This window comes from Dreissena polymorpha, chromosome 3 (assembly GCF_020536995.1).
Source record: "Dreissena polymorpha isolate Duluth1 chromosome 3, UMN_Dpol_1.0, whole genome shotgun sequence".
Classification (NCBI taxonomy): Eukaryota; Metazoa; Mollusca; class Bivalvia; order Myida; family Dreissenidae; genus Dreissena; species Dreissena polymorpha.
In genome coordinates this window covers 4,150,996-4,178,094 of record NC_068357.1, presented here as the reverse complement: position 1 = coordinate 4,178,094, position 27,099 = coordinate 4,150,996, and the positions used below count along the sequence as shown (strand labels likewise).

General features: G+C 37.9%; 2 protein-coding genes across 4 annotated transcripts; one reads left to right on the top strand and one right to left on the bottom strand.

The window, feature by feature from the left end:
• Window positions 1–203: 203 nt before the first annotated feature.
• Window positions 204–16,807, top strand: LOC127872802 (neo-calmodulin-like). Of its 2 annotated transcripts, XM_052416208.1 has the most exons (6): window positions 204–363; window positions 9,542–9,608; window positions 13,415–13,558; window positions 13,824–13,961; window positions 15,969–16,076; window positions 16,515–16,807. In XM_052416208.1, exons 1-6 carry the CDS (start codon window positions 361–363, stop codon window positions 16,649–16,651), a joined length of 597 nt encoding a protein of 198 aa, XP_052272168.1. In that variant the 5' UTR covers window positions 204–360; the 3' UTR covers window positions 16,652–16,807. The 2 variants fall into 2 exon arrangements, with proteins under 2 accessions (XP_052272168.1, XP_052272169.1); XM_052416209.1 differs by lacking the exons at window positions 204–363; window positions 9,542–9,608 and adding an exon at window positions 11,559–11,758.
• Window positions 16,454–27,099, bottom strand: LOC127872796 (solute carrier family 46 member 3-like). 2 transcript variants are annotated; one of them, XM_052416201.1, is made up of 4 exons: window positions 25,726–27,099; window positions 24,215–24,298; window positions 23,882–23,952; window positions 16,454–16,637 (listed from the first exon to the last, which is right to left on the bottom strand). In XM_052416201.1, the coding sequence occupies exons 1-4, from the start codon at window positions 26,867–26,869 to the stop codon at window positions 16,626–16,628; spliced, it is 1,311 nt and encodes a 436-aa protein (XP_052272161.1). In that variant the 5' UTR covers window positions 26,870–27,099; the 3' UTR covers window positions 16,454–16,625. The 2 variants fall into 2 exon arrangements, with proteins under 2 accessions (XP_052272161.1, XP_052272160.1); XM_052416200.1 differs by lacking the exon at window positions 16,454–16,637 and adding an exon at window positions 22,640–23,136 and having other exon boundaries at window positions 23,796–23,952; window positions 25,726–27,097.

Genomic DNA, 27,099 nt, shown 5'->3' with positions numbered 1-27,099 from the left:
CCACCTTTTTATTCCAATTGACAATTTATATTTCATTAGGAGAGTAGAATATTTCGCTGTTTACATAGGCTCGCGATTGAATAAACAAATCTGACTGGGTTTATATGTCATTGTTAATAGTAAAATGTACATTGTGATTCAGCGACCAATAAATGCATGCTTGGACTAATCGATTAAATCCCTGTTAATTATACGTTAAAAATCAATAGTAGTTTAGTATATACTTGAGATGTTAATACGCACTTCTTGTTCGTGAATACAATTAGTGTTTAAAGTTATTTTTTTTACGTTTATTAAACTGGTTCTTTGCTCTTTTGAGATTTTCTTCAAATAAGCACATTCATAGGATTAACTGTAACTATGGTAAGAAAACGATATTAATATTTTTGCGTTTGCATATATTTAATCCATCTTTTTATCTTTTTACGTTTGTCGTTTGCAAATAAAGTAAACAGATTTAACTCCGGATACATCTTGTTAAATGTTGATAACAATGAACTACAACGTAATGACTAATCAATATTTAATTGTAATTACTATTGTGTTTATCAAATGAAATAAATGACTGTACTACAGTTATACTGTATTTAAGCAGACCAAATATTCGTGAATGGGATTTTGTGGCTTTGTGTGCAGCAATGATTTTCAAGTGGTTTATTCATTCAAAGAATATTTGTCACATTGTATGTCAAAACAGATTATGTTTAACAAATGTGCGATACATTCTAAATGCGTTACAGACTGAAATAAGTCAGTCAGACAGACAGACAGACAGTTTATTCAGACTTATACAAAAGTACATCGTCTTCATACATATATATACACATGCTTTCTGTCACGTAAATAGGTGTAACAACATAACATTACATAACATAGAAATAGTCATGTAAGAATACAAATACAAATAATCACAATAAATCGAAAGAACACAAAGGTTCTGTCAAGGCGGTACTGAAATTTATTAAACAACATTATTAAGCAAGGTATTTCTTAAAACAAAAGCTTCTTTGATATATTTACATACATTAGAAATAACTGTTTTGTCACATGAAACTAATAAACTGTGGAATTTATACACAGATGGGTTGATATAAAATATACGGCTTATATATCTTTTTCTTAAATCAGTGAAGCAGCGGCATATACATATAAAATGGTATTCATCTTCTAAATCAGATTCATTTCAACATAATCAATAACGTTCATTTCGTGGTATGTTATTCTGAGCGTATCTGCCAGTTTGGATTCGCAACGGGTGTGCAGACACTCTTAATCTAACAAAAAATAGGCGCAAACGTCTAGGAAGTAAGTCTAAATATTCTTCATATTCAAAAGAGGTTTTAAAGACTTTATACATATCTAATACAGACCTGTTATTAATTTTACCATACCACTAATGTTTAAAATTATCAACAAGTCTACATTTGAACTCGCTAATAAAACTATTATATTAACGTTAACAACGTTTGGATTTTCAAATACATAACCAAATCCAAAATTATTTAACATGTTCTTGACATTTGAGACCCAATTTGTATAACCTTTATTACAATCATTTATAGCTTGTTTGTAAACAGTTTGCATTATGATATTTTCATTGGTAATAATTTTAAACCAGTATTTGATAATTTTAACGAACCTGTTTACATACAATTGATATCTCCCTAATTCTCCATAAACAGCTACATTACATGTATTTATTTTAACCTGTAACAATCGTTTACAAAAATTTAAATGTATGCGTTCAATGTCATCTGACTTTGTGTATCCCCATACTTCTGAAGCATAACTTAATATGGAGCCAACAAAAGAGTCAAACAACTGACAAAATATTTTCGGTTTTATGTCATAATCATTGCATTTAAACAATAATGCATTCATTGCCTTAAGGGCCTTACCAACCAAATGTTCCTGGTTTAATTTAAAATTTCCTGTATAATTCAAAACCGTTCCTACGTAGTTAAAGTTATCAACCACTTCAATTTCATTACCATTGTATGTCCATTTTTCGTTATCTTTTAACCCTCCCCTCTTCCGAAATACCATAATCTTCGTTTTTGCAGTGTTAACATTTAGCCCCCAAGAATTGCAATATACATATAAGTTGTCTAAATGTGATTGGACTTCAGCCGGTGACTAGCCTAAAATAGCCATGTCATCAGCAAATAATAATAACATCAACACAATATCATCTATATTCAAACCAGAGTTAATGTTGTCTTGTAGGCTAAGTTCAAGGTCCTCAACAAATAAAGAAAACAAAATTGGCGACATTACCTCCCCTTGCTTCAGTCCAACCGCATAACTAAAATAATCTGAATAAGAACATGATTTAACACGTGACTAAACATTTGCATACATATCATTAACTATTCTAAGCAATTTTCCTTGTATACCAGACCTAAACATTTTCAAATAGAATGCATTGCGGTATATACTATCAAAACATTTAAACATATCGACATATACAACATACAGGCGTTTATTTTCATTTAAATAATTTTGTACAATCGACATCAATATATAAATGGCATCAACAGTTGAATAACCTTTCCTAAATCCGAACTGCGCATCCGAAGTAATAGTGTTTTCATTGCAGAACGTTTCAATGCACTTGTTTAAAATCGTGGTAAATAATTTTGAAAAGCAACTAACTAAAGTAATCCCTCTATAATTATTAACATCACTAATAGCACCGTTTTTATGCAAAGGGATTATTACCCCTTCTGTCCGCTTATCGGGGAAAAATCCCGATACAAAAATACCGTTAAACACATCACACAAATGAGTTGATAGAATATCACTGCATTCAATAAAATATTCGTTCAAAATACAATCACTTCCCGATGATTGATGTCGTTTTAAATGTTTAATTGCAGAATTAACTTCATCAACAGATATAGGTACGTCAAGTTCTGGAAATGCAGAATTTTCTAAAGTAAAGTCATTGTTTAAACAAAAATCTTCTGCTTCAGTATTGCAAAAATCAGACATATTGTTACTAATGTTTTCGAAAAACTTTGTAAATTCTTCTAAGGGAATTTTATTTTTAATAACGTTATTTTTCGATTTGAAAAATCGCCAGAAGTCCCTTGGTTTGTGTTTTCTTAAATTGTCAATCTCCCACATTTTTTGCCTATAACAATATGCTTTCTTCTTACGGATTAAGTCCTTATAATGCTTTTTACTTGTACATAAACGTTCTCTGTTAATATCTGTTTTGCACGAGTTAAAAGTACGTAGAGCTTCGTGGTATAAATTTCGTGCGCTATTGCACTCGTTATCAAACCATTGTGCATTCTTTATGCAACTATTTACATTGAAACTAGGGTTTGTTTTATAAACACAAGTTTTGGAAAATAACGGATCAGCAACACTGCGAATGGTTTCTGTAAAACTATTTAACATGTTATTAATTGATGTTCTACTTGAATAATCTATATGTTGTACAATGGAATTAAATACAGGTAACAAAGAAATAATTCCTGAGCGAAATTGCCCACGTAATGCATCTTCCCATTTATACTTGACATCGGTGTATGATTGGTAATCAGAGGGGACATTATTACATAGTAGTGAAAAGTGTAACGGGGCGTGCGCTTAATTCGTTAAAATCATGCACGGTAAAATCCGATATAATTGGAAAGCTGTACTCGTTTGCTAACAAATAGTCAATTACAGACGAATCGTTATAAGAATAAAAAGTATGTTTACAGCTATTTCCAACTCTATCATTAACAATGCGTAAACACGTTGATTTACATAGGTCTAATAATTTTACACCGTGACTATTTAATAAACAATCAAACAGAGGCCCTGACAGAGGTGTTATCTGGAGAGTAATCAGGGTCGTCATATTCAGTATTAATACTATTTTGTACAATAAAATCGCATTTATTTCCAACTCTACTATTGAGATCACCAGTTACATAAATCTTACCAAATTCAGAAAAATAAGTAATATCGTTTTCTAAAATTTCAAACAGGTCAATATTAAATGTGTTACATGCAGGGGGCTCATTAGGCCATATATAAGTTGCACAGATATAAAAATCTTCTGAAATATTAAAAAATGTGTGATCGAGTTTCAACCAGATAATAGAATCATAATGATTTCTTACAATCTCAATACCATTAGTTAATTCTTCTTTAATAAAGACAACAATTCCGCCGCTATTTCTGCGTGCTTTTCTATTCTGAAATTTTCTGAAGAAATTAAATGACAAATAACCACTTAAATTAATGTCACTACTACTTTTCGCCCAAGATTCATATAAAGGACATATATCATATGAGCTTAAAATATTTACAAAATTGGACGATGACTTCTTACTATCGGTAAGTCCATTAATGTTCCACGACAGGATTGAGACTTCACCACCGCCGTGATCCTAAGCGCGCACCGGGGTGCCGTCGATGTAGAGCGTATCGTAGGCTAGGCAAGCCCGTTTACCTAGCCGCCTCGCCTCCTTCATATTCGGCACCAACTGACACCTTTTCATGATAACATCCGGTGGAAATTGTTCGAAAACGTTGAACGCCGTGCCGTCAAGTTCCTTCCACAATTTTCTAACCATTTCTCTGTCTTTGAAGTATGTGAACTACAATATTTCTTATCTTTCCTTGTGTTGGCGACCCCGGGGACCGATGAACTCGTTCGAACCTGAAAGAAGTTACCATCTCTTGTGAGAGCTTAAAAGCGCTAACCAAATGCTGGCGTAGCTTCTCTTCCGTCTTCTCCGGCGTCTCGACTCCGTTTTCGATGTCCTCCGGTACTGATGTGAAGATCAGGTTGTTGCGCATTGACTGCGGTTGGAGATAGCTAACATCCTCACGCAGGGTATCACGCTCCTTCACTAACCCCTGAATCTTCTCCGCGAGCCCTGCAACATGAATATCGGAACCTTCCAATTTATCCTCCAGGCGTGATACCCGCTCGTCTACTTTCGTAGCCCTCTCATCGTTTACCAGCCACAGCCGTCTCATATCCTTTTCAAAACTCTCCATTCGCTTCCCGATGGAGTCCATTATACTCATTTTCGTCTCCAGACATTCTAAACGACACGAGACGGCCTTGAGTAGCACCATCACATCACGGATTGTCGGCTCATCACTGCTTACCGCCATCTTGTTGTTAAAGTATTTCCCTAACCTAATTCTTCATTACAATAGGCCCTTACCATAGATGTGACAGTTGGCACGTCCGACCTCTACGAGGACTGCAGCTTGACTACCCCGAATAATGTCAATCCTGGGATAAAGTCCGAGTCAATCCAACTGTGAGGTTACAACGCACCAACTATTAGTGGAAATCTACTTTCCACTACACTCCCTCCCACTTTCTCTTGAAGGATTCGTTTATGTCCTTCTAATTTTCTTTCCAGCCTTAGACTGAATAAGTATTCGGTTTCATCGTTGTGAATCCTGTCTTAATCTGGACAGAATAAATGTTAACTCAGACTGAAATTACTCACATCTGAAGTTGTCTTTTATCTAGTCTCAAAACAATTAAGTTTTGTCTCCATCCTGTCTTAATCTGGACAGAATAAATGTAAAATCAGACTAAAATTATAAATGTAAAATCAAATAAAATGATCTCTTTAAACTAGCCTTTTGGGGAGGTGTATTCTATAAAAACATGTTACTTCTTCTACACTACATCCTCCTTCCCACCCAAAAAGAAGGAAGGCCCCTAAACCTTAATGCTATGTAAATGTCTTGCATTGGTGTTAGCATCATTTCCTCCTGGATCCCAAATTCTTGAACCTTGCATGTCTGTTTTACTCTGCGATTTACTCTGCCTGTACAGCAAATGTTCACTCGTGGAACCCAAGTCAACCTCCCCGCTCTGGGAGGACCTCGGCTGTTCTCTATTTATCTCTGGTTTCTCTTCCAAAGATGCTGATCTTCCGTGCAAATCACCACCCCGCAAACCCACGTCATCCTGCTTAAAGGACCGCGGCTGTTTACCCCGTAAACCCACGTCATCCTGCTTAAAGGACCGCGGCTGTTTACTTTTGAAACCCACGTCATCCTCCCTCAAGGACCGCGGCTGTTTACTTTTGAAACCCACGTCATCCTCCCTCAAGGACCGCGGCTGTTTACTTTGGAAACCCACGTCATCCTCTTTCAAGGACCGCGGCTGTTTACTTTGGAAACCCACGTCATCCTCCTTTAAGGACCGCGGCTGTTTACCCTGGAAACCCACGTCATCCTCCTTTAAGGACCGTGGCTGTTTACCTTGGAAACCCACGTCATCCTCCTTTAAGGACCGTGGCTGTTTACTTTGGAAACCCACGTCATCCTTCTTAAAAGACCGCGGCTGTTTACTTGGTAAACCCACGTCATCCTCCTGAAAGGACCGCGGCTGTTTACTTTGTAAACCCACGTCATCCTCCTTAAAGGACCGTGGCTGTTTACCACTTGCACTGACCAAAAATGCTTTGCAGCCTTTCACATCAGTTCTATACAGGTTACAGTAATCTATCAAGTTTTTTGAGCCTAGTTCGACCTGGGACCAGCCTTGGCTCTCTAACTGGACCCTTTTAAGTTTAAAATCTCCTGTTTATAAGGACAATTTGAAACAAAATGACCCGTTTCGTCACATGCAAAGCATTTCCGTTCATTTAACCTAGATGGTGTCCTGTTGTTTCTCCATGGCCTTTTTTGACCTACAGCTAATTCATTGAGTTGTTCTTTTATTTTAATTAATTCTTTCTGCAATGTGCTTAAGTCAGTAATAGATTCTTTGTCTGAATGTGATTGTACAGAACATATGTAAGCATTTGTGTCATTATAGTCTATAGCTGTTTGTGTAACTTTAGTACGACAACCTAACATAGCACCCTTAGAGTGCTGAAACAGCCTAATATCATTCATGGCGGCTTCAATAGTATGATGTCTTTTCATAAAAGTGTTATGTCCAGCATCAATATCTATTAAGCCTTGACAAAATCTATCAATGGCTTGCTGATTACAGAAGGATTCCGGTAAGTCACGGAAAGCTTCAGAAGCAAGGGCTTGTACTCGATCTCCCCAGTCCTCCATTGTTTCGCCTTTCTTTTGTATCGCTGTGGCAAATTTAGCTTGAGCAGATTCCGCAAGCTCAGCGCCAAACCTCCCTTCCAGCTTATTTAACAAAATTCTATATGGCACTTCAGGATTTCTTTTCATTATTCGGGCGCAATAATCCAGTGCTGTCCCTGACAGACAGTGCAATAGGCACATCTTGCATTCTTCTGCAGTCCACCCAAAAGACCGTGCGTACTGCTCGAACTTCATGTGAAATGATTGCCACCGTGATTTGCCATCATACACCAGATTCTTGGGAATATCCCGCAAAGCCGATCTCGAAAATGGCTGCCCTCTTTGAAACGGAGTCCCGTCGCTGCCAAGTACTGGTTGAGGTAGCTTACTAGCTGGCAGATTATTTGAGTAGGCAATAGCACTACTCGTTCTGTGAAGAATCGGTTGATCCTCCTCTTCTGATGACACACCCCTTCCTGTGACAGTGTGGTGTGTAACCTTCTTCCTGTACACCTTATCTCGTGCATTCTTTCTCTTTGGAATTCCGGATGAGGATTCCAAATCATCGTCGCTATCCTCACGGCGGCGAAGATGGTCTTTAACAAAGTGCAGTTGTTGTTGCGCATTTGTTAAAAACTCGCTAAATGCGCTGCAGTCACCTTGTTTTTTGGCTGCAACTAGTTTTTTAGCAGTCGATAGGACCTCCTGGACGTCTTCCCACTGTGCTATTTCTGAAACCAACTTCTCTGAGGCATCACCATCCGCTTGTTTCTCGACTTTAGGTGATTCTGGTATGGGGCCCATAATTTTCTTAGGAATAGCGCCTAACGTTATATTAGGCGATTGTTGGGATCGATCTTTCCCCAGCTGCCTGTTGGGTGTAAAATCTAACAACTGTGTCAGACTTTCTGAAAGTGATTGACGCGTCAATGTTTGGAACGATTCTGCCGTTAAGTTCCCAAACCTGTTTCTGACATCAACAATAGTCGATGCCAGTCTACTGCTAATACCCGGGATTGATCTTAATTCTTCTTCTGTCAAACAATTAACAGGCTGCTTTATACAGGCCATGTTGGCAAGAAACTATTTAATCCAGAAGTATTCGATGACAAATACAACTAAAATAAATATGAAGATGTTTCCTCCAATATGTGTAAATTTAAATACACAAGATATGGGCTGCACTAGTTGTCATAATCAAGAGTATTTTTTATAAATACATTTGAAATATACTTACAAGGGACGGTAGCCAAGCTGCGTAGGTCACACTTTCTTTTATACTTCCCCGCCCACTGTCAACAATGGACTCGTCCAAGTTCCGATATTGCTGTAATTGGGCTTAAATAATGTATAAACAGGAAGAATAACCTCTGTTGGTCTGAATTCATAAAGAACCACTACCAACACAAAAAAACTGTGACCCACTAGAGGCAAAACACACCAACTAGTCGTATGGTTTGGCCAAACAAAATTCCAGAAATAGGTGGTTATCAAAAACGGCGGGAAAAATTACCCACAGAAAATACTCAAATTCTGATAAATTCTGTTTTGGAATGGGTTTAAAAAATCACCGCTGCCACCAATAAAGTATTTCCCTAACCTAATTCTTCATTACAATAGGCCCTTACCATAGATGTGACAGTTGGCACGTCCGACCTCTACGAGGACTGCAGCTTGACTACCCCGAATAATGTCAATCCTGGGATAAAGTCCGAGTCAATCCAACTGTGAGGTTACAACGCACCAACTATTAGTGGAAATCTACTTTCCACTACATTGTTATCACCTCCACTACCGATTTCACTTATTAAACTTCCGCCGCTACTTCCAATGCAACTTGGACTCTGAACAAATACACTGTTTTCTAGATTGTCCACACCATATAACACAGAGTTTGCCGTATTTATTATGTCACTTACATGCACATTACCGATTTCGGCATCCGCGGACGGGCCTCTTTGTTTATGTATCTTGCTAGCGTAATGGTCATTGTCACTACTGTTTCTTTGGTTTCTTTTCGATTTCGGCATTATGATTCATACTAACACATAACTTACCCAATATAATCACATTTTTCACATAAAATCCAAATCAAAATATTAATTCAACACTGTTATTTGCTAAAAACTATAACTTTTTATCCCGCTAAAATTTTGCGACCGCTCACACCTATATCACGTGACGTAAGTAATGTCTTCTGTTACATATTACTGAATTCGTTTGGCGGCAAGCTCTTTGTTTTAAATTCCCACATACATGTGCATATTTTTGTCTTTTAGTACACTTGTGAATACATGAATTATATATTCTGGAAAATTGACGGCATTTTGTATTTTGCAGAACCATTCATAAAATATGCGTTTCTATTGTTAGGCATTCTCGCTGAGGAGAAAAGACATGTTCTTGGTATTACAGGCTATAGCTATCGCCCGTCTAAATGCGCCCATGTCAATATGCAGTACATTTGATGCAACCTTCCATTTTGTTGTTGTTTAGAATAAAAATATGTATTCAGTCTTCGAGCGGTGACGATGAGGTGGATCCCATAGCTGCATTGGGCATCTCGGAGGAGGCGTTATCAGGTAACATATGAGCAATTTTCTGAGAAAACTGGGCTTGATGCATGTGCGTAAAGTGTCATCCCAGATTAGCCTGTGCAGTCCGCACTAACCCTAACCCTAATCAGGGACGACACTTTCCACCTAAACTTGATTTTCGGTAAGGAGGGACTTCCTTGCAACTAAAAATACCATAAAAGCTGAAAGTGTCGTCCCCGATTAGCCAGTGCGGACTGCACAGGCTAATCTGAGACGACACTTTACGCACATGCATTAAGCCAAGTTTTCTCAGAACGCGGCTCATATTATGTTAGCAAACGAGGATTTGGTTAATTTTATTGATTGAGACACGATCTAAATGGAGCGTCATCCGATTCGTAATTCAATAAAGAATATCGAGCTTTACATGTGGTTGCAATGAGAGATTCGACAGCATAAGAACTACATTTCGCCTTAAGTTAAACAGACTCTTTAAACATTTGTTTTTCATCAGATACGTTAGTATACTAAACATTTAATATGATGTAATATTAATAGACGTATTGATCTTTAATTCAAATAGTAAACACGTTATTGATTTATTCTTTTATTTTTTTAAATATCAACTGATCACCCAGTTTATGACAATTTTCGATGGGCAGTACTCGTGTAATTTTTATGATATCCAACATTCTTCCGCGAATTTCTTTATTCACAATACGAAGTGCTGTACCATTTTTTGGCCAAAGAACATCCATGCTGAAAATCCAATACACAGAAAATACAAGAAAAAAAAAGAGAAAACAACTCGCCTCTTACGCGTTGCTTTAGGTTTTCCAGAGAGAGGGTAATTAATCACGTGATTGTCAAGATGGCGACATCCAAGCAGAGACAGTTATTTTTCGCCGTTTTATACCGTTTATTACTTTAAGTTTTGTAAAAATTTTAAATTACGCTCACTTTCCAGCCATATCAGTAAAAGGTTATTAGCGTTTATTTTGTAATAAAATTCGCTTTATATTTCGACTTCATATACTCCTCGCGAAGTGGAGCTGTAATAAGTTCATCCCGCTAAGAAATTTTGCAGCGAGCGGGGGTAAGTCGAGATATAGATCGAATATTAATACGAAATAAACGCTAGTAACGTTCTTGCTGATATGGCTGGAAAGTGTGCGGCATTAAAAAAATAATACAAGTAATAAAAGGTTTAACACAGCGAAAAATACCTGCCTCGACATGGACGCCGCCATCTTTACTATCACGTTATTACCCCGTCTGTTTTCTCTGTGATCGAAGGAACCGGATGACCGGCGTGTAAACCTTTGAATTATAGGAATATGTCCTTTAGATATGTTTAATTTTTTTAATGTGATCGTTTACGTATAATGTTATAAATAACGTTCCTGAAAAAAACCTTGTTTTATGAAACATATCATCGTCGAAATCTTTGGTATAATATATTATGAACTCACAACATTAAATACCGTGCGAGAGCTGGCCGGCAAATTTTCTTTTCATAAAAACTGATGAGTCAACTAACGACCAATGAAATATATCCTTTAAGAACGTCAAGAATGAAGCGCGGAAAGCAGAGCTCATTCAGCGGCTAATATGACAAAGGGAACACCACCTGCAGCGATTGGTTAAATTTATATGCAGAATTGAACACGTAACAATTATGATGAATATATTTACAATGTATATAATTATTTATATGAATGATTTTTACAACATTGTAAAGAAGTAGTAGTACTATATGTTGTTTTTTTTGCTCCATCCATTTACACAAAATGCAGTTTTTTATGTTCGTTCATTATGATTACACACTTTATTTTCATATCGAATTTGGAAGTGTCATAATGCTCCGTTTACAACATTGTTTATCATACCTGTGTGCTTTAGTTGACATTTTCACTCGGAATACTCGGCATCTTCTGCATTTTGCAATGTGAATATTCTGAGATGATCCGGTGCAGTTTCGCGTCTTGTCCGGTGACGCTAATATCCGCTTGGGTTTAGGCGCCGTTGAGATTTCAATTAAAATAATACGAGAAGGACATTTGGCTGACATAATCTCCAATGGCCGATCAAGCAGAATAGCGTATTTCAGTAAACGTCGGTTTGGACGATGGGTCGCATTGTGCTTAGGAGATTAAAATCCTGGGATATATTTAATATATTGATATACTACACATGTAAGTAAAGTTTCATGTGTATTTGTTAGATAGCAGACATTTGCTCCGTTTCATTATGTTTTGTAGAATACAGATCATTGCTTCGTGTCGTGTGCGTTTTGTAGACAAATGACTATTTTCACGTATCATCTGTGTTTTTAAGAATACATAACTTTTGTGTTTTGGATGTGTGTTTTGTATTATACTGACCTGCTAGGCATACATACAAGCGCTCCGTTTCAATTTTTTTTATAGAATACAGACCATTGTTCCGTATCATGTGCGTTTTGTAGACTACAGACAATTGCTCTGTTTTGTTGTGTTTTGTAGACTACAGACAATTGCTCTGTTTTGTTGTGTTTTGTAGACTACTGACACTTGCTCTGTTTTTTTGTGTTTTGTAGACTACAGACAATTGCTCTGTTTTGTTGTGTTTTGTAGACTACAGACGATTGCTCTGTTTTGTTGTGTTTTGTAGACTACTGACAATTGCTCTGTTTTGTTGTGTTTTGTAGACTACTGACACTTGCTCTGTTTTGTTGTGTTTTGTAGACTACTGACACTTGCTCTGTTTTGTTGTGTTTTGTAGACTACAGACAATTGCTCTGTTTTGTTGTGTTTTGTAGACTACAGACAATTGCTCTGTTTTGTTGTGTTTTGTAGACTACAGACAATTGCTCTGTTTTGTTGTGTTTTGAAGACTACTGACGATTGCTCTGTTTTGTTGTGTTTTGTAGACTACTGACACTTGCTCTGTTTTGTTGTGTTTTGAAGACTACTGACGATTGCTCTGTTTTGTTGTGTTTTGTAGACTACTGACGATTGCTCTGTTTTGTTGTGTTTTGAAGACTACTGACGATTGCTCTGTTTTGTTGTGTTTTGTAGACTACAGACAATTGCTCTGTTTTGTCGTGTTTTGAAGACTACTGACAATTGCTCTGTTTTGTTGTGTTTTGTAGACTACAGACAATTGCTCTGTTTTGTTGTGTTTTGTAGACTACTGACACTTGCTCTGTTTTGTTGTGTTTGAAGACTACTGACAATTGCTCTGTTTTGTTGTGTTTTGTAGAATACAGACAATTGCTCTGTTTTGTTGTGTTTTGAAGACTACTGACAATTGCTCTGTTTTGTTGTGTTTTGTAGATTGCAGACGATTGCTCTGTTTGGTTGTGTTTTGTAGACTACTGACACTTGCTCTGTTTTGTTGTGTTTGAAGACTACTGACAATTGCTCTGTTTTGTTGTGTTTTGTAGAATACAGACAATTGCTCTGTTTTGTTGTGTTTTGAAGACTACTGACAATTGCTCTGTTTTGTTGTGTTTTGTAGACTACAGACAATTGCTTTGTTTTGTTGTGTTTTGTAGACTACTGACAATTGCTCTGTTTTGTTTGTTTTGAAGTTTACAAAAATAGCTCTGTTTTTAAGTGTTTTTAGACTTTAGACCTTCGACTTCTGACAATTGCTCCGTGTCACATCTGTGTTGTAGTCTGACTTAAGACCATTGCTCTGTGGAATGTATGTTTTGTAGACTACAGACTCTTTCTCCGTTTCTTGTGTTTATAATATACTACATATCTTTGTACCGATGCAAGTGTGTTTTTATGACTAAAACATTTAACGTCTGGTGTATGTTTGCCGGCCTACGACGTTTAAATTGTGTCATGTTTGTTTTGTAGATTACCGACGCGCCTTTGACCTGTTTGACCCGGACGGTGACGGGACAATCACCACGCTAGAGCTGGGCACGGTGATGCGGGTCATAGGTCAAAACCCGACCGAGGCGGAGCTCCAGGACATGGTCAACGAGGTGGATGAAGACGGTACGCGCCACGCACCGCGTTTTTTATTTATTTGTTTTACCCGACCTACTCAATTATATGTATATATATTATTAAAATGTGATCTGTACAGAGGGCGATATCGGAATCATTATGTTTGGGTGCTGAAAAAATACTGAACAGAGTACAGGCTAAAGAGCATCGTAAATCTTTAAAAAAAATGTGTATGTCGGTTCCTTTTTACATACACTCCCAGAAATGTAGGTCACAGGTTCAAAGTCATTAGATCAAAATGTTTCGCTCGCAGGTAATGGTACGATCGAGTTCGAGGAGTTCGTGAAGATGATGGCGTCCAAGACGACTTCCAGTCAATCGGAGAATGAGATCAACCGAGAGGCGTTTGACGTATTTGACCCGCAAAGGACCGGATTCATCACCGCGGAAAGTCAGATTTGTTACAGCGGCTGTGTTTCTGTATTAGATACTTAACACTGAAATGTAGAATCTTATCGATGTATGAAAATTCGATCTCATTGAAAATTTAAGATTATATATTGTGTGCTTCTTTAAAAAGGACAAATATGTTTTATCAGAGTATCAAGTTTTCAGTGCAAGTTGTTGTTCTATAACGAAGCGAGAAATCAAATTCAATCATCTACCAAAAGTAACAAATATCCCCTTTATGATATGACAATTGTCCTGAGAAAACTGGGCTTAATACATGTGCGTAAAGTATCATCCCAGATTAGCCTGTGCAGTCCGCATATGCTAATCAGGGATGACACTTTCCGCCTAAACTTGATTTTCGGTAAGGAGGGACTTCCTTGAACCTAAAAATACCATAAAAGCGGAAAGTGTCGTCCCTGATTAGCCTGTGCGGACTGCACAGGCTAATCTGGGACGACACTTTACGCACATGCATTAAGCCCAGTTTTCTCAGAATGCGGCTCATATATTCGTTCATCCGCGCAGTCTGCTCAGGAGCTACCATGTCCGCTAATGAGACCGCGAAACATTGCGTGACTTTGAAGTGGTCAGCGCGTCATCTGACCAGACTGCGAAATTGCGCCGGCTGGTCTAGAGCAACGCTGGTCGCATATAGCATAAGATCCATTTTCGCATGACGCAACTCAATATCATTGTAAGATTGAGCATCTGTCACATCATGTGCGGTAACATAACATATATACAGATATGTATTCGCAATCACATCTCGTATCTTTTGCTATTTCTAATCGCTTTCAGACCTAAAGCGAGCTATATTTCCAATCCCATTTCAGACCTAAACCACGTGTGACTTGCTGTTACATTTCAGACCTAAACCACGTGTGACTTGCTGTTACATTTCAGACCTAAAATACGTGAGACTTGATTTAACATTTTAGACCTAAACCACCTGAGACTTGCTACCATATTTCCGATCTAAAGCACGTGTAACTTGCTGCCCAATTTCATATCTAAAGCACGTGTAACTTGCTATCACATGCCATTTATAAACCACGTTTAACTTGCTACCACATTTCAGATCTAAAGCACGTATAACTTGCTAACACATTTCATTTCTTAAGAACGTTTAACATTTGAGATTATAGCACGTATAACTTGTTACCAAATTTTTTATATACTAGTAAAGCACGTTTAACTTGCGACTACATTTCATTTCTAAACAACGTATTACTTGCTTCCACATTTACTATTCAAAGAACGTTTAACTTTTTTACCACACATCATATATAAAGAACGTTTTACATGCTACATCACTTGAGATAATAGCACGTATAACTTGCTACCACATTTCACATCTAAAGAACGTGAAACTTGCTACCGCATTAAGATCTTAAGCACGTGTAACATGCTACAATATTTCATATCTAAAGCACGTGTAACATGCTTTAACAGTTCAGATCCAAAGCACGTGTAACTTGCAACAACATTTCGGATCTAAAGCACGTATAACTTGCTACCACATGAAATATTTAAAGCTACTGTAATTAGCAATCATATGTAAGACCTAAAGAATATACATTGCCAATTATATTTTAAGTCTACAGCGAGCTTTCTTATCCGATTGCAATATCATGTCTAATTCCAATCGCATTGATACCTTAAGCGCGTTCTATTTCTTATCCCATTTAAGATCTCAAGCACGTGTGCCTTTCTACACTATTTCAGATCTGAAGCACGTGTGACTTTCTACACTATTTCAGATCTCAAGCACGTCTGACTTTCTACAATATTACAGATCTCAAGCACGTGTGACTTTCTACATTATTTCAGATCTCAAGCGCGTGTGACTTTCTACATTATTACAGATCTCAAGCACGTGTGACTTTCTACATTATTACAGATCTCAAGCACGTGTGACTTTCTACATTATTACAGATCTCAAGCACGTGTGACTTTCTACATTATTTAAGATCTCAAGCACAAAAGACTTTCTGCATTATTTCAGATCTCAAGCGGATCATGCAAGCCCTGGGGGAGGAGCTCACAGACGAGATCGCTCAGGAAATGATAGAAAAGGTGGACGGAGACGGGGATGGAAAGGTCAGCTTTGAAGGTAATCGCGTCTGTGTAAGACCCCTCTTCCCCTCGCGGGTTAAAACATCTAAATACAGTCTTAGTTACGACTGAATCGTATTTTTAAAAACACGATTATGATCGGGCAGTATATTTGCACAGCTATACAGTGGTCACGTAGAGTCTGTAAGGCTTTTGGATTATGAAGAACGAGTTCAATCTATATCAATCCACTCTTATGATATGATTGTGAAAGGATTCAGAACTAACAAGAAATACCGCTTGTTTATCTGTCAATAAGCAGCAATGTTGAGTTTGGATACGTAGCATTTGAACCGCGAGGACATGTATATTTCAGTCATATACACATTAAAATGAATGCTTACAATTTATTGATATGATATAGTATCCACTAATTTACTAATTAAAATATTAAATATGCTATGACCATATATTCAATCGTTTACATCGTTTCCAGAGTTTGTCGAGATGTTACAAGTTGCCGACGAAACGCAGCTAAAACACCGGAAAAAGCCGGAGGAACCACTTCCGGTGATCACTACCACCCATGACGAGACTGCTAGCGAGGTTACAGACCACTCTGAAACAACATGACTACATGACTGATTTTTATGACGTTCTTTGATATAAATATACATTGTGTATGTTTCTTGTCATCACTTGTCAAACTACATATGTACACATTTAGCAATTATGCGTGTGTAATAGAGATAATAACGCGTGTTAAAGATAATAAACAATCGGTAATTACGATGACTTATTGCGTTTCTTTATTCTTTTTATAACGTCCTATTTTTCGGCGTAAGCTGTATTAAGCCAGCTTTTCACCCTGACTTGACCTTTGCAAGTGTCCAATAATATTCAAATAAAATTTCCCGCGGCTAGGTACGAATGAATACACTTCATTTATTCCATTGGCTGATTTGAGTATAACACCAGAACATTGGAAACATATCCGCGTCTTTGTAACACTGTTTTACTGCATGAAACAATTCTATCTCTAATGAAAAGGCTCATAAGATAGAACAGTTTTACAATCAATTTTCGACATAAATACAGTTTGTGCGTTCATCTTTTATTTTCAGAGAATTACCAGCGCAAAAGCGTTTATACTAAAGGCTATATTCTCATATTTAGTACTTACTTGCATTGCATTTCAACCCGCGAGGTTTCGGGTCAGCTCGCGGTCAGTGTGTGAAAGTCAGAGTTTATATACAGTTCATCACCGGAGTTCGCAGAAGGGGTTGCGATCTTTTCATTAAGGAATAAACAAGCCGTCGTTTCAGCAGCAGAATTGTTACCTAACTGTAATGCATTGCATTCCAATCCGCAAGGTATCAAGGTCAGTTTGCGGTCAGTTGCAGAAATCTTTATATAAACGCCGTCTCGTAAACTTTGTGCACTTGAAGTCTGTTTTGATCAGAAAAATACTAAATAAAGATATTCGGCGATATTATTGTGGTATGTCAATCATCGATTTTTAATATGGTTTCAACATTTGCATGATAAGGACCAATTTTGATAAAATTAATTAGAAATATTTATCCATTTAGACCAGTTTATTAAGCATGAGCACAATAATTCACTATACATGTACTATAATTATGCAATTAAATAAGATTCGAGTATTGCCGGCTGACCTTTATGCACTCGTTTATTTTCATGTTTCTTATGTTTTTCTATTCTGTAAATATAGATATCTGAGTAATAATATCACATAAAGCAAAATAAGCCACGAAATCTGGCGCAACACCCCGTAATTGATTTGCTTGTGATGTAGCTAAGAACTGCGCAGAAAAAAGGCATCCGCTACTTTTTATCTCATAGAGATAACTTTTGATCGTTCATAAACATCGACCACAATCAACGCCGTATATCTTTTTTAAAGATATTTCTTGTTACGTATGTGTTTGTTGATTTGGATATTCCAGACTTTGTGAACATGATTGATGTAGTGTAGTTTCTCTCCATGTACGTACATGTACTTATCTACTTAATATAATCAAAGCGCTGATGGCACGGCTGTTGTTCGCTCTTTGAAAGTTTTTCGGCGTAAGCTGTATTAAGCCAGCTTTTCACTCTGACTTGACCTTTGTAAGTGTCCAATAATATTCAAATAAAATTTCCCGCGGCTAGGTTCGAATGAATACACTTCATTTATTCCATTGGCTGATTTGAGTATAACACCAGAACATTGGAAACATATCCGCGTCTTTGTAACACTGTTTTACTGCATGAAACAATTTTATCTCTAATGAAAAGGCTCAATAGATAGAACAGTTTTACAATCAATTTTCGACATAAATACAGTTTGTGCGTTCACCTTTTATTTTCAGAGAATTACCAGCGCAAAAGCGTTTATACTAAAGGCTATATTCTCATATTTAGTACTTACTTGCATTGCATTTCAACTCGCGAGGTTTCGGGTCAATTCGCGGCCAGTGTGTGAAAGTCAGAGTTTATATACAGTTCATCACCGGAGTTCGAAGAAGGGGTTGCGATCTTTTCATTGAAGGAAAAAATTGGCATCTATGCTATTTTTGTCTGATGGAGTAAATAGTTCGTTTAGTCGCTTTGTCGATATATCAATATTTTAGGCACAGCTATTGCCTTGGTCGTGTACAGTTGGCGTAAACAAGCCGTCGTTTCAGCAGCAGAATTGTTACCTAACTTTAATGCATTGCATTCCAATCCGCAAGGTATCAAGGTCAGTTTGCGGTCAGTTGCAGATATCTTTATATAAACGCCGTCTCGTAAACTTTGTGCACTTGAAGTCTGTTTTGATCAGAAAGATACTAAATAAAGATATTCGGTGATATTATTGTGGTATGTCAATCATCGATTTTTAAAGGGGCCTTTTCACAGATTTTGGCATTTTTTAACTTATTCATTAAATGCTTTATATCGATAAATGTAAACATTGGATCGTAAAAGCTCCAGTAAAAAATCAAGAATAAAATTAAAAAAAGGAAAAGAACATTGCCCGGACCAGGTTTCGAACCAGTGACCCCTGGAGTCCTGCCAGAGTCCTGAAGTAAAAAAGCTTTATCCTACTGACTTATTCCGCCGTGTACACATATTAAACGTATTTTATACCTTATATAAGCAATCTTCGTAGTTTCACAAAATTTAACGACAAAAACAGAACTCTCCAAATTATTCAATCGTTTCGCGTTGCAACGCTTTATAATTTTTAGGTTTTAAAATCGTCAAAAGATGCATATAATGGCTATATTAGACCATGGTAAATGTTCAGTATTACTGTTTCCTCACAAATATCATAACTAAAACGAAAATTTGCGAATCTGAAACAACTTTTTTCAATTTTGTCAATTTACCAAAGCGTGAAAAGATCCCTTTAATATGTTTTCAACATTTGCATGCTAAGGACCAACTTTGATAAAATTAATTAGAAATATTTATCCATTTAGACCAGTTTATTAAGCATGAGCACAATAATTCACTTACTATAAGTATGCAATTAAATAAGATTCGAGTATTGCCGGCTGACCTATATGCACTCGTTTATTTTCATGTTTCTTGTGTTTTTCTATTCTGTAAATATAGATATCTGAGTAATAATATCACATAAAGCAAAATAAGCCACGAAATCTGGCGCAACACCCCGTAATTGATTTGCTTGTGATGTAGCTAAGAACTGCGCAGAAAAAAGGCATCCGCTACTTTTTATTTCATAGAGATAACTTTTGATCGTTCATAAACATCGACCACAATCAACGCCGTATATCTTTTTTAAAGATATTTCTTGTTGTTGTTGATATGTTATGTAAAACAACTATTTATTTTGATATGATGCATATTTATAATCGTGATCGTGAGCCCGATTCTTTTTTACCAAAAAAAATCTTCATGACGAAAAATCGTTTGTTATTTATAGATAAAAACTGATATAGCGGAATGTATATCGATTCGAACATGGCTTACCGGACTTTCTTATGCTTATTGTCCCCTATCGGTTTCACCGGAGGGGACTTACCGTATGGTTTGCGCTCCGTCTGTCAGTCAGTCTACCAGTCAGTCTGTCAGTCAATCACACTTTTCTGGATCCTGCGATAACTTTAAAAGTTCTTAATATTTTTTCATGAAACTTGAAACATGGATTGATGGCAATATGGACATTATGCACGTCATTTCATTTTGTTCCTACGTCAAAAATTCTGGTTGCTTTGGCAACAAATAGACTAGAAATACTGCTGAAAATGGTGGTTTTCTGGATCCCTCGATAACTTTTTAAGTTCTTAATATTTTTTCATGAAACTTAAAACATGGATAGATGGCAATATGAACATTATGCACGTCATTTCATTTTGTTTCTACGTCAAAAATTCTGGTTGCTATGGCAACAACAACAATTCTGCCAACGGTGGAATTTCTGACAATGGTGGAGCCGGTAGGAGACTATATTGCTTGGCAATAGTCTTGTTAATTAATGGAGTACTGTCATTTTTAAATACGATCAACTGAAAGGGAATGAAGTTTTTCATAGTGCTAAATTTGTTTCTGTGTTTAAAGGCAGATGATGCGGACTATTTTATGTGTTATGGGCCTTAATCGTAAATACCCGCAACGTTCCAAGCGCCCACACACACGCACGCACACCCGCACACACATTCATAATCTTTACGGTCTATTGGGGTCGAGATGTAAAATTTAATGTAATAGTGCGGCATACCAAATTAAGAATCATATAAATATACATTAAATTGATTCAAAGCTTTTTTCGACGTAGCTGTTTAACCCAGCTTTTCACCTTACATGACCCTTCAATAACGCCAGCAGACCGGAATGAATGCATTCCTATATTTCATTGGATTATTCGAGAGGAATCCACAAAAAAACGTTTGCAACATCGCTGGATCGGTGTACAGCTTACACAGGGTGCAGGATCACGTGACTTTGTGGGGTTCCCAATTAAACTTTCATGGATGTTAACACACCGGTAAGTGGTGTTTTAAAAAAATAACTTTTTAAAACAATTTTTCGTAAGAATTTCAACTAGTGCATATAAGACAGATTTTTATGCTGCTTGTGGCAATGTGAAATACATCACAATTACGTTATTTAATAAGCCTGTGTTTTTGTTAAAAAAAAATCCATGTACACTGCAGGACTTTACAGGTTTGTAGCTGACGACTTTATAAATAATTGTGATAAAAGGAGAAATTGCTCAAGATGAGCAATTTCTCCTTTTATCACAATTATTTCTACCCTACCTGATCATTTCCTTCAGATTCCATTACAATTTAAATGTCGTCTGCAACCTCTTTCCAATTGGGAAAGTCCAAAAGGTTTCGTTTGGTCAAGGGTTAAGGCATTTTGATTCATATGGGTCTTGTGGATCTGTTTCAAATCAAATGCATAGATTTGATCTTCAGCATCTAAAAATATGTGAAATAGAAAAAACGACAATATCTTTTGGAGAGATAAATGTACCTACGTTATAAGCAAAGGACCTGTGCAACAATTCCCGGGCTTTTTAGTCTGTTTAGTTAACACGTTAGTAACTTTTTCCATATATAAAAATGCTCACCCTTCCAACTTTAAGCGCCCAGTGGGACGAGGGATAGAAAGAGAAAGTCACATGCTTGAGTACATTTCAACCCATGCGCATTGCACGTTTTTTTCGTATAAAAAACAGTGGAGCGATACAGAGCCATCATGGCCCTCTTGTTACTTTATGCCGTTTAGCTTGATGCCACTTTACTGTAATTGAAACAAGGTGGGCACTTGTCCCGATGTATAATGTCGCGCTTCGCTGTTGATGTCGTGTGTCGTGGTCAATAGGTTTAAGTCGACAAATGCACAATATTTGCGCGATATAATCTCGCTTGTCAATTGAAATGTCGCGATCGTATCGTGCGTAACTTTGAATGTCGCCGTTTGAGGGCGACACACGGCATACCACTCGGCATTCTACATCGATATGCAACAATTTATGAAAACAATCAATTTTTGTTGCAACTTTTCTTGGCAAAAATAAGCACGAGATTGCGACAATCAAACGATCTTTTGTCTTGTGTGGTTAAATTGTTGCTTGCCGTGTCAAATTTTCAGGTATCGTATCGTGCGTCGCTTTGATTGCCGTGCGTCTACCTTAATGGTTTTCCTGTGATATTCAATTTGTACTAGACGGATTCCGTAATAATGCATTGTTAGAATAAAATTACATTATTGCATCTTCGTGGATTTCCCTTACCTTTTTGTTTGTGAGTTTTTTCGTGTTTTTTTGTCAACGAAACTGTGGATATGATTATGAATTCACAGGGATAATCGATATTCGCACACCGGCCGCCTTCGGTGCAAGACAACTCTGCACACACACAGATGAATGCTTTTAGGTACATATTTGATAAGTGCTTTTTAAACCAAAATAGTAATAGTTAGATATCAGCGCACACATGTTCATGGCAGTTCGTGCAAATAAGCGGATCGCATCAAAGATAATGTGCAAACACCTATGAATTTTAAGCATGACAGACACTGGGACAGATACGGCCCATGTCTGCAGGATCCACACGTGTTCCGTTGAATATGAAAATTGCTGTTCTATGAGATGTTTACATTTATCTATATACATATTTACTGACAGAAGTACAAGGAATAGGTTACGGTAACTAGGCACAATACAAGCAGTAGTATAAAAGTACTAATTGTAGCAATAATGTTCTGACTAGAATATGAGTAACATTCAAGACTCAATTGCAAATACAGTTGCAGCCTGAAATAACATAACACCCTACTGAATTCGTAACTCTCCTGTATTATTCATGCGTTTATGGAAACTGATTTCAATAATCACTGAACTGTAAGATGTATGTTGAATTAAATGTCCCCCATCAAAGTGATGTACAGTTCTATCACGATGCGTACAAGCATTGTACGTTTGCGACAGCGGAAGGCCTGTCCGAGGTGGCCTCGGGTACAATTATCTTCTTTGTTAAGAAACAGAACATTCACACCAGTGTAATGAATCTCAACTTCACTAAATTGTGTCCGACCCCTTTTCAAGAATAACGATTGTTTCTTCTTGTTCTGGTTTGTGCGTTATTTTGTGGAATCTACAATCAGTAAAGTTATTTCAATTCAGGCGATCAGTAACATTAATGTACTAGTATATTACAATGTAAAAATTGCGTGTGTACCTACACAACCGAAGCTGTTAGTGTTTGGCCTGACACTCTCATCTGGGAAAGTTTGATGAGACAATTCCACCAAGGAATGTTTAAAGTGAAATTCCCGTCTTGCAATGTTTGTAGTGACATTCGCATAAAGCAGTTTTTGAAATAACTATCGCATATAGCAATGTTTGAAGGGACAATAGCATCTAGCATTTGTTTGAAATGACAATCGCTTATAGCAATTCTTGAACAAACAATCGCATCTAGCAATGTTTTGAGTAGCACTCGAATCAAGCCATATTTGGAATTACAGTCTTATCCAGCATTGTTTGTAGTAGCTAGAAATACCAGATAGCTATCTCTTGTTGTAGCAATAGTAGGGATAATCGTATCTAGCAATGTTGGGAGTGGCAATCGCATCTAGCAATCTTTAGCAATGTAATTGGAAAAGGTCCGTCCAACGGATTGACTTACGGACGAATGAATGGACCCCATCCCCAACCCCCTTCTGCGTGGGATTTAACAAGAATGACTATTAACAAAACGCAGATGGTCGTGAAGGTAATTTAAGGATGATTTTAAGAGAGGTTGTAGCTTACAGCACTAGGAAGACGACGACCATGGAAAGCGCGGCGAGGAGAAGGAAGACGGCGCCGTTGTAAAACGAGACAGTGGCAGAATATACCTGGGTAAATAGGAAATCCGCCATTACCCCGCACACACTCTGCACCAGAACGATACTGGCGAACAGCGAACCTATCAGCAAACAACAGGTGTGTTCCATTAACATTGGTTCATTTCAATAGACGATCGTTATACGAGCATATCAAAATTAATACAATTACCTTAATCCTCACCATTACTCTTTACGGACTTCTTCGTATGATAACTTTGATTAAGTCAAATACACATTAAAATAAATTAATAAAGCTGTTAAAAACATGTAATTTATGTTGCCCATCAACATGTTGCAGGATGAATATTTTTAGAGAAATGAATGTATGAACTGCACAGTTACCTTGAGTATCAGCCGGTGTCATTATAGATAAGAGGCTCTTGAGCAGAGGAACTGCGAGGAAGGCGAGCGTGGCCAGCACTGGTACTGCAATTAGGACAATGAGACTGGTCTTTGGTAATGTGGGTACACTGTGTACGGAAATGTTCTGTCCTTCGTGGGCTTTACACAGTAATATGGCTCGGTTTGTTAAACGATTTATTATGCCCCCCTTTGGAGAAGAGGGGGTATATTGTTTTGCACCTGTCGGTCTGTCTGTATGTATGTATGTCCGTCCACCAGATGGTTCCCGGATGATAACTCAAGAACGCTTAGGCCTAGGATCATGAAACTTCTTAGGTACATTGATCATGACTCGCAGATGACCCCTATTGATTTTGAGGTCACTAGGTCAAAGGTCAAGGTCACCGTGACCCGAAATAGTAAAATGGTTTCCAGATGATAATTTAAGAACGCATATGCCTAGGATCATGAAACTTCATAGGTAGATAGATCATGATTTACAGATGACCCCTATTGATTTTGAGGTCACTAGGTTAAAGGTCAAGGTAACGGTGACCCGAAATAGTAAAATGAATTTCTGATGATTACTCAAGAACGCATACGCCTAGGATCATAAAACTTCATAGGTAGATTTATCATGACTCGCAGATGCCCTCTATTGATTTTGAGGTCACTAGGTCAAAGGTCAAGGTCACGGTGACCCAAAATAGTAAAATGGTTTTCGGATGATAACTCAAGAACGCATACTCCTAGGATCATGAAACTTCATAGGTAGATTGATCATGACTCGCAGATGACCTCTATTGATTTTGAGGTCACTAGGTCAAAGGTCAAGGTCACGGTGACCCGAAATAGTAAAATGGTTTTCGGATGATAACTCAAGAACGCATATGCCTGTGATCATGAAACTTTATGGGTAGATTGATCATGACTCGCAGATGAACCCTATTGATTTTGAGGTCAGTAGATCAAAGGTCAAGGTCACGGTGGCCCGAAATAGTTAAATGGTTTCCGGATGATAACTCAAGAACGCTTACGCCTAGTATCATGAAACTTCATTGGTACATTGATCATGACTCGCAGATGACCCATATTGATTTTCAGGTCACTAGGTCAAAGGTCAAGGTCACGGTTACCCGAAACAGTAAAATTGTTTCCGGATGATAACTCAAAAACGCTTTTGCCTATGATAATGACACTTCATAGGTACATTGATCATGACTCGCAGATGACCCCTATTGATTTTAGGTCACTATGTCAAAGGTCAAGGTCACAGTGACAAAAAACGTATTCACACAATGGCTGCCACTACAACGGACAGCCCATATGGGGGCATGCATGTTTTACAAACAGCCCTTGTTTCGATACGAATAAGGAGAAAAAGGATATGGCATAAATTTCAAAATAGGTGTTCATGTATTAAAATTCGACGACTGACTTGATATCTTTTAGCGACGGTTCAATCGCATAACACATGAAAAAACATATAGATAATTGACTCAAAGTATTACCGAGGTAGAACACCGTGTCTGTGATTGCGAACGCCTCCAGGACGAAGGAGCCGGTGCAGAAGATCGCGCTGACAATGGTCAGGGTGATGTCCGACATGCAGCTCTTGAGCGGCACAATTAGCACCATACCGGCGATGCCCTGCGTGAAGTGCCGAGCCGCCGAGAACAGTCCGATCTTCTCGGCGCTCCAGCAGAACGGCCGACCCAGCTGGTAGAGGATCTCGATGGAACTGCGGTGTGTACTGACAAGCTCCTGAAAGAAGTACGCTGTGATCAGAATCAGGTATGCAGATCTTCTCTTCTTGAAAGCGCTATTTGTATAAATGTGAGTCATACGTTTGAACGTGCCCAGAGCTGACTTCGGTTTAGTCCGGTGATGTTTCATGTGGGTTTCAGGCAAGAAACAGACTGCTGTAAAGAAAGCAACGGCACATAAACCACAGCAAGATACCATTGGTAGTAGAAACCCTTCGTATTGTATGAAAAATCCAGATCCGATGCCTGACAAAGTAATACAAGTCATCAGGAGCCCGTCGTTCATGGTTATAGCCTTGAGTCGCTTACTCCCTGAGGGTGTGATGTCAGCGATGAAAGACATTGATGCGGATATGATCGTGTAAAACCCGCCTGTCATGCCATCAACACATGCGGCTACAACTATCCAGATAAGGTCCCACTGGAAATAAATGCACACTGCAGTTAGACCGAATCTTAGCGTGGTGCTGGTAATGCCCAGTATAAACAGGTATTTTCGACCAAAGCTATCCGAATAAGAGGGAATCAGTGTTGAGGCGAAGAACGCTGGGACAGTTGTTGCCAGGGAGACGTACATCTCCCACTGGGCTGTGTCCTGCTCCACGCGGCTGTACGCAGCGTAACCGGAAGTGTTTGTTTGTTCATCGCAGCCCACTGTATTCGTCAGGTTGCCTGTGTCCATTCCGGAGCGTATCACTATAAAACGCTGCACCCATTGCTGTATGACGTAATATCCGGTGCCTATAGCAACATACATCAAAAGCATAACAGGCACGAACCAGAAGTGCGCTCGCCGAAGCTCCGTTGACGCCTTCTCGTTTCTGACGTTGGTAGAAGTCGTTTTCTGAATCGACGTTGTCTTCAGAAGGAACGACGTTTCGTCTTCCATTCTCTCTTATTTGTTGATTTGTGAACACACACTGCACATGAACAATTCACTGTTTATTCAAAAACATTTTACCTTGCCGAATACAATACAATACAAGATCAGTGTATGCATATTACTCGTACAGTCTTGTGGGTTATTTCATATAACGAACAGCATTTTTGTATCGGTATATCTTCATTATCAAATGTAACACTCGGAAATTATTGCATATGATTAAAATCCATGAGGTA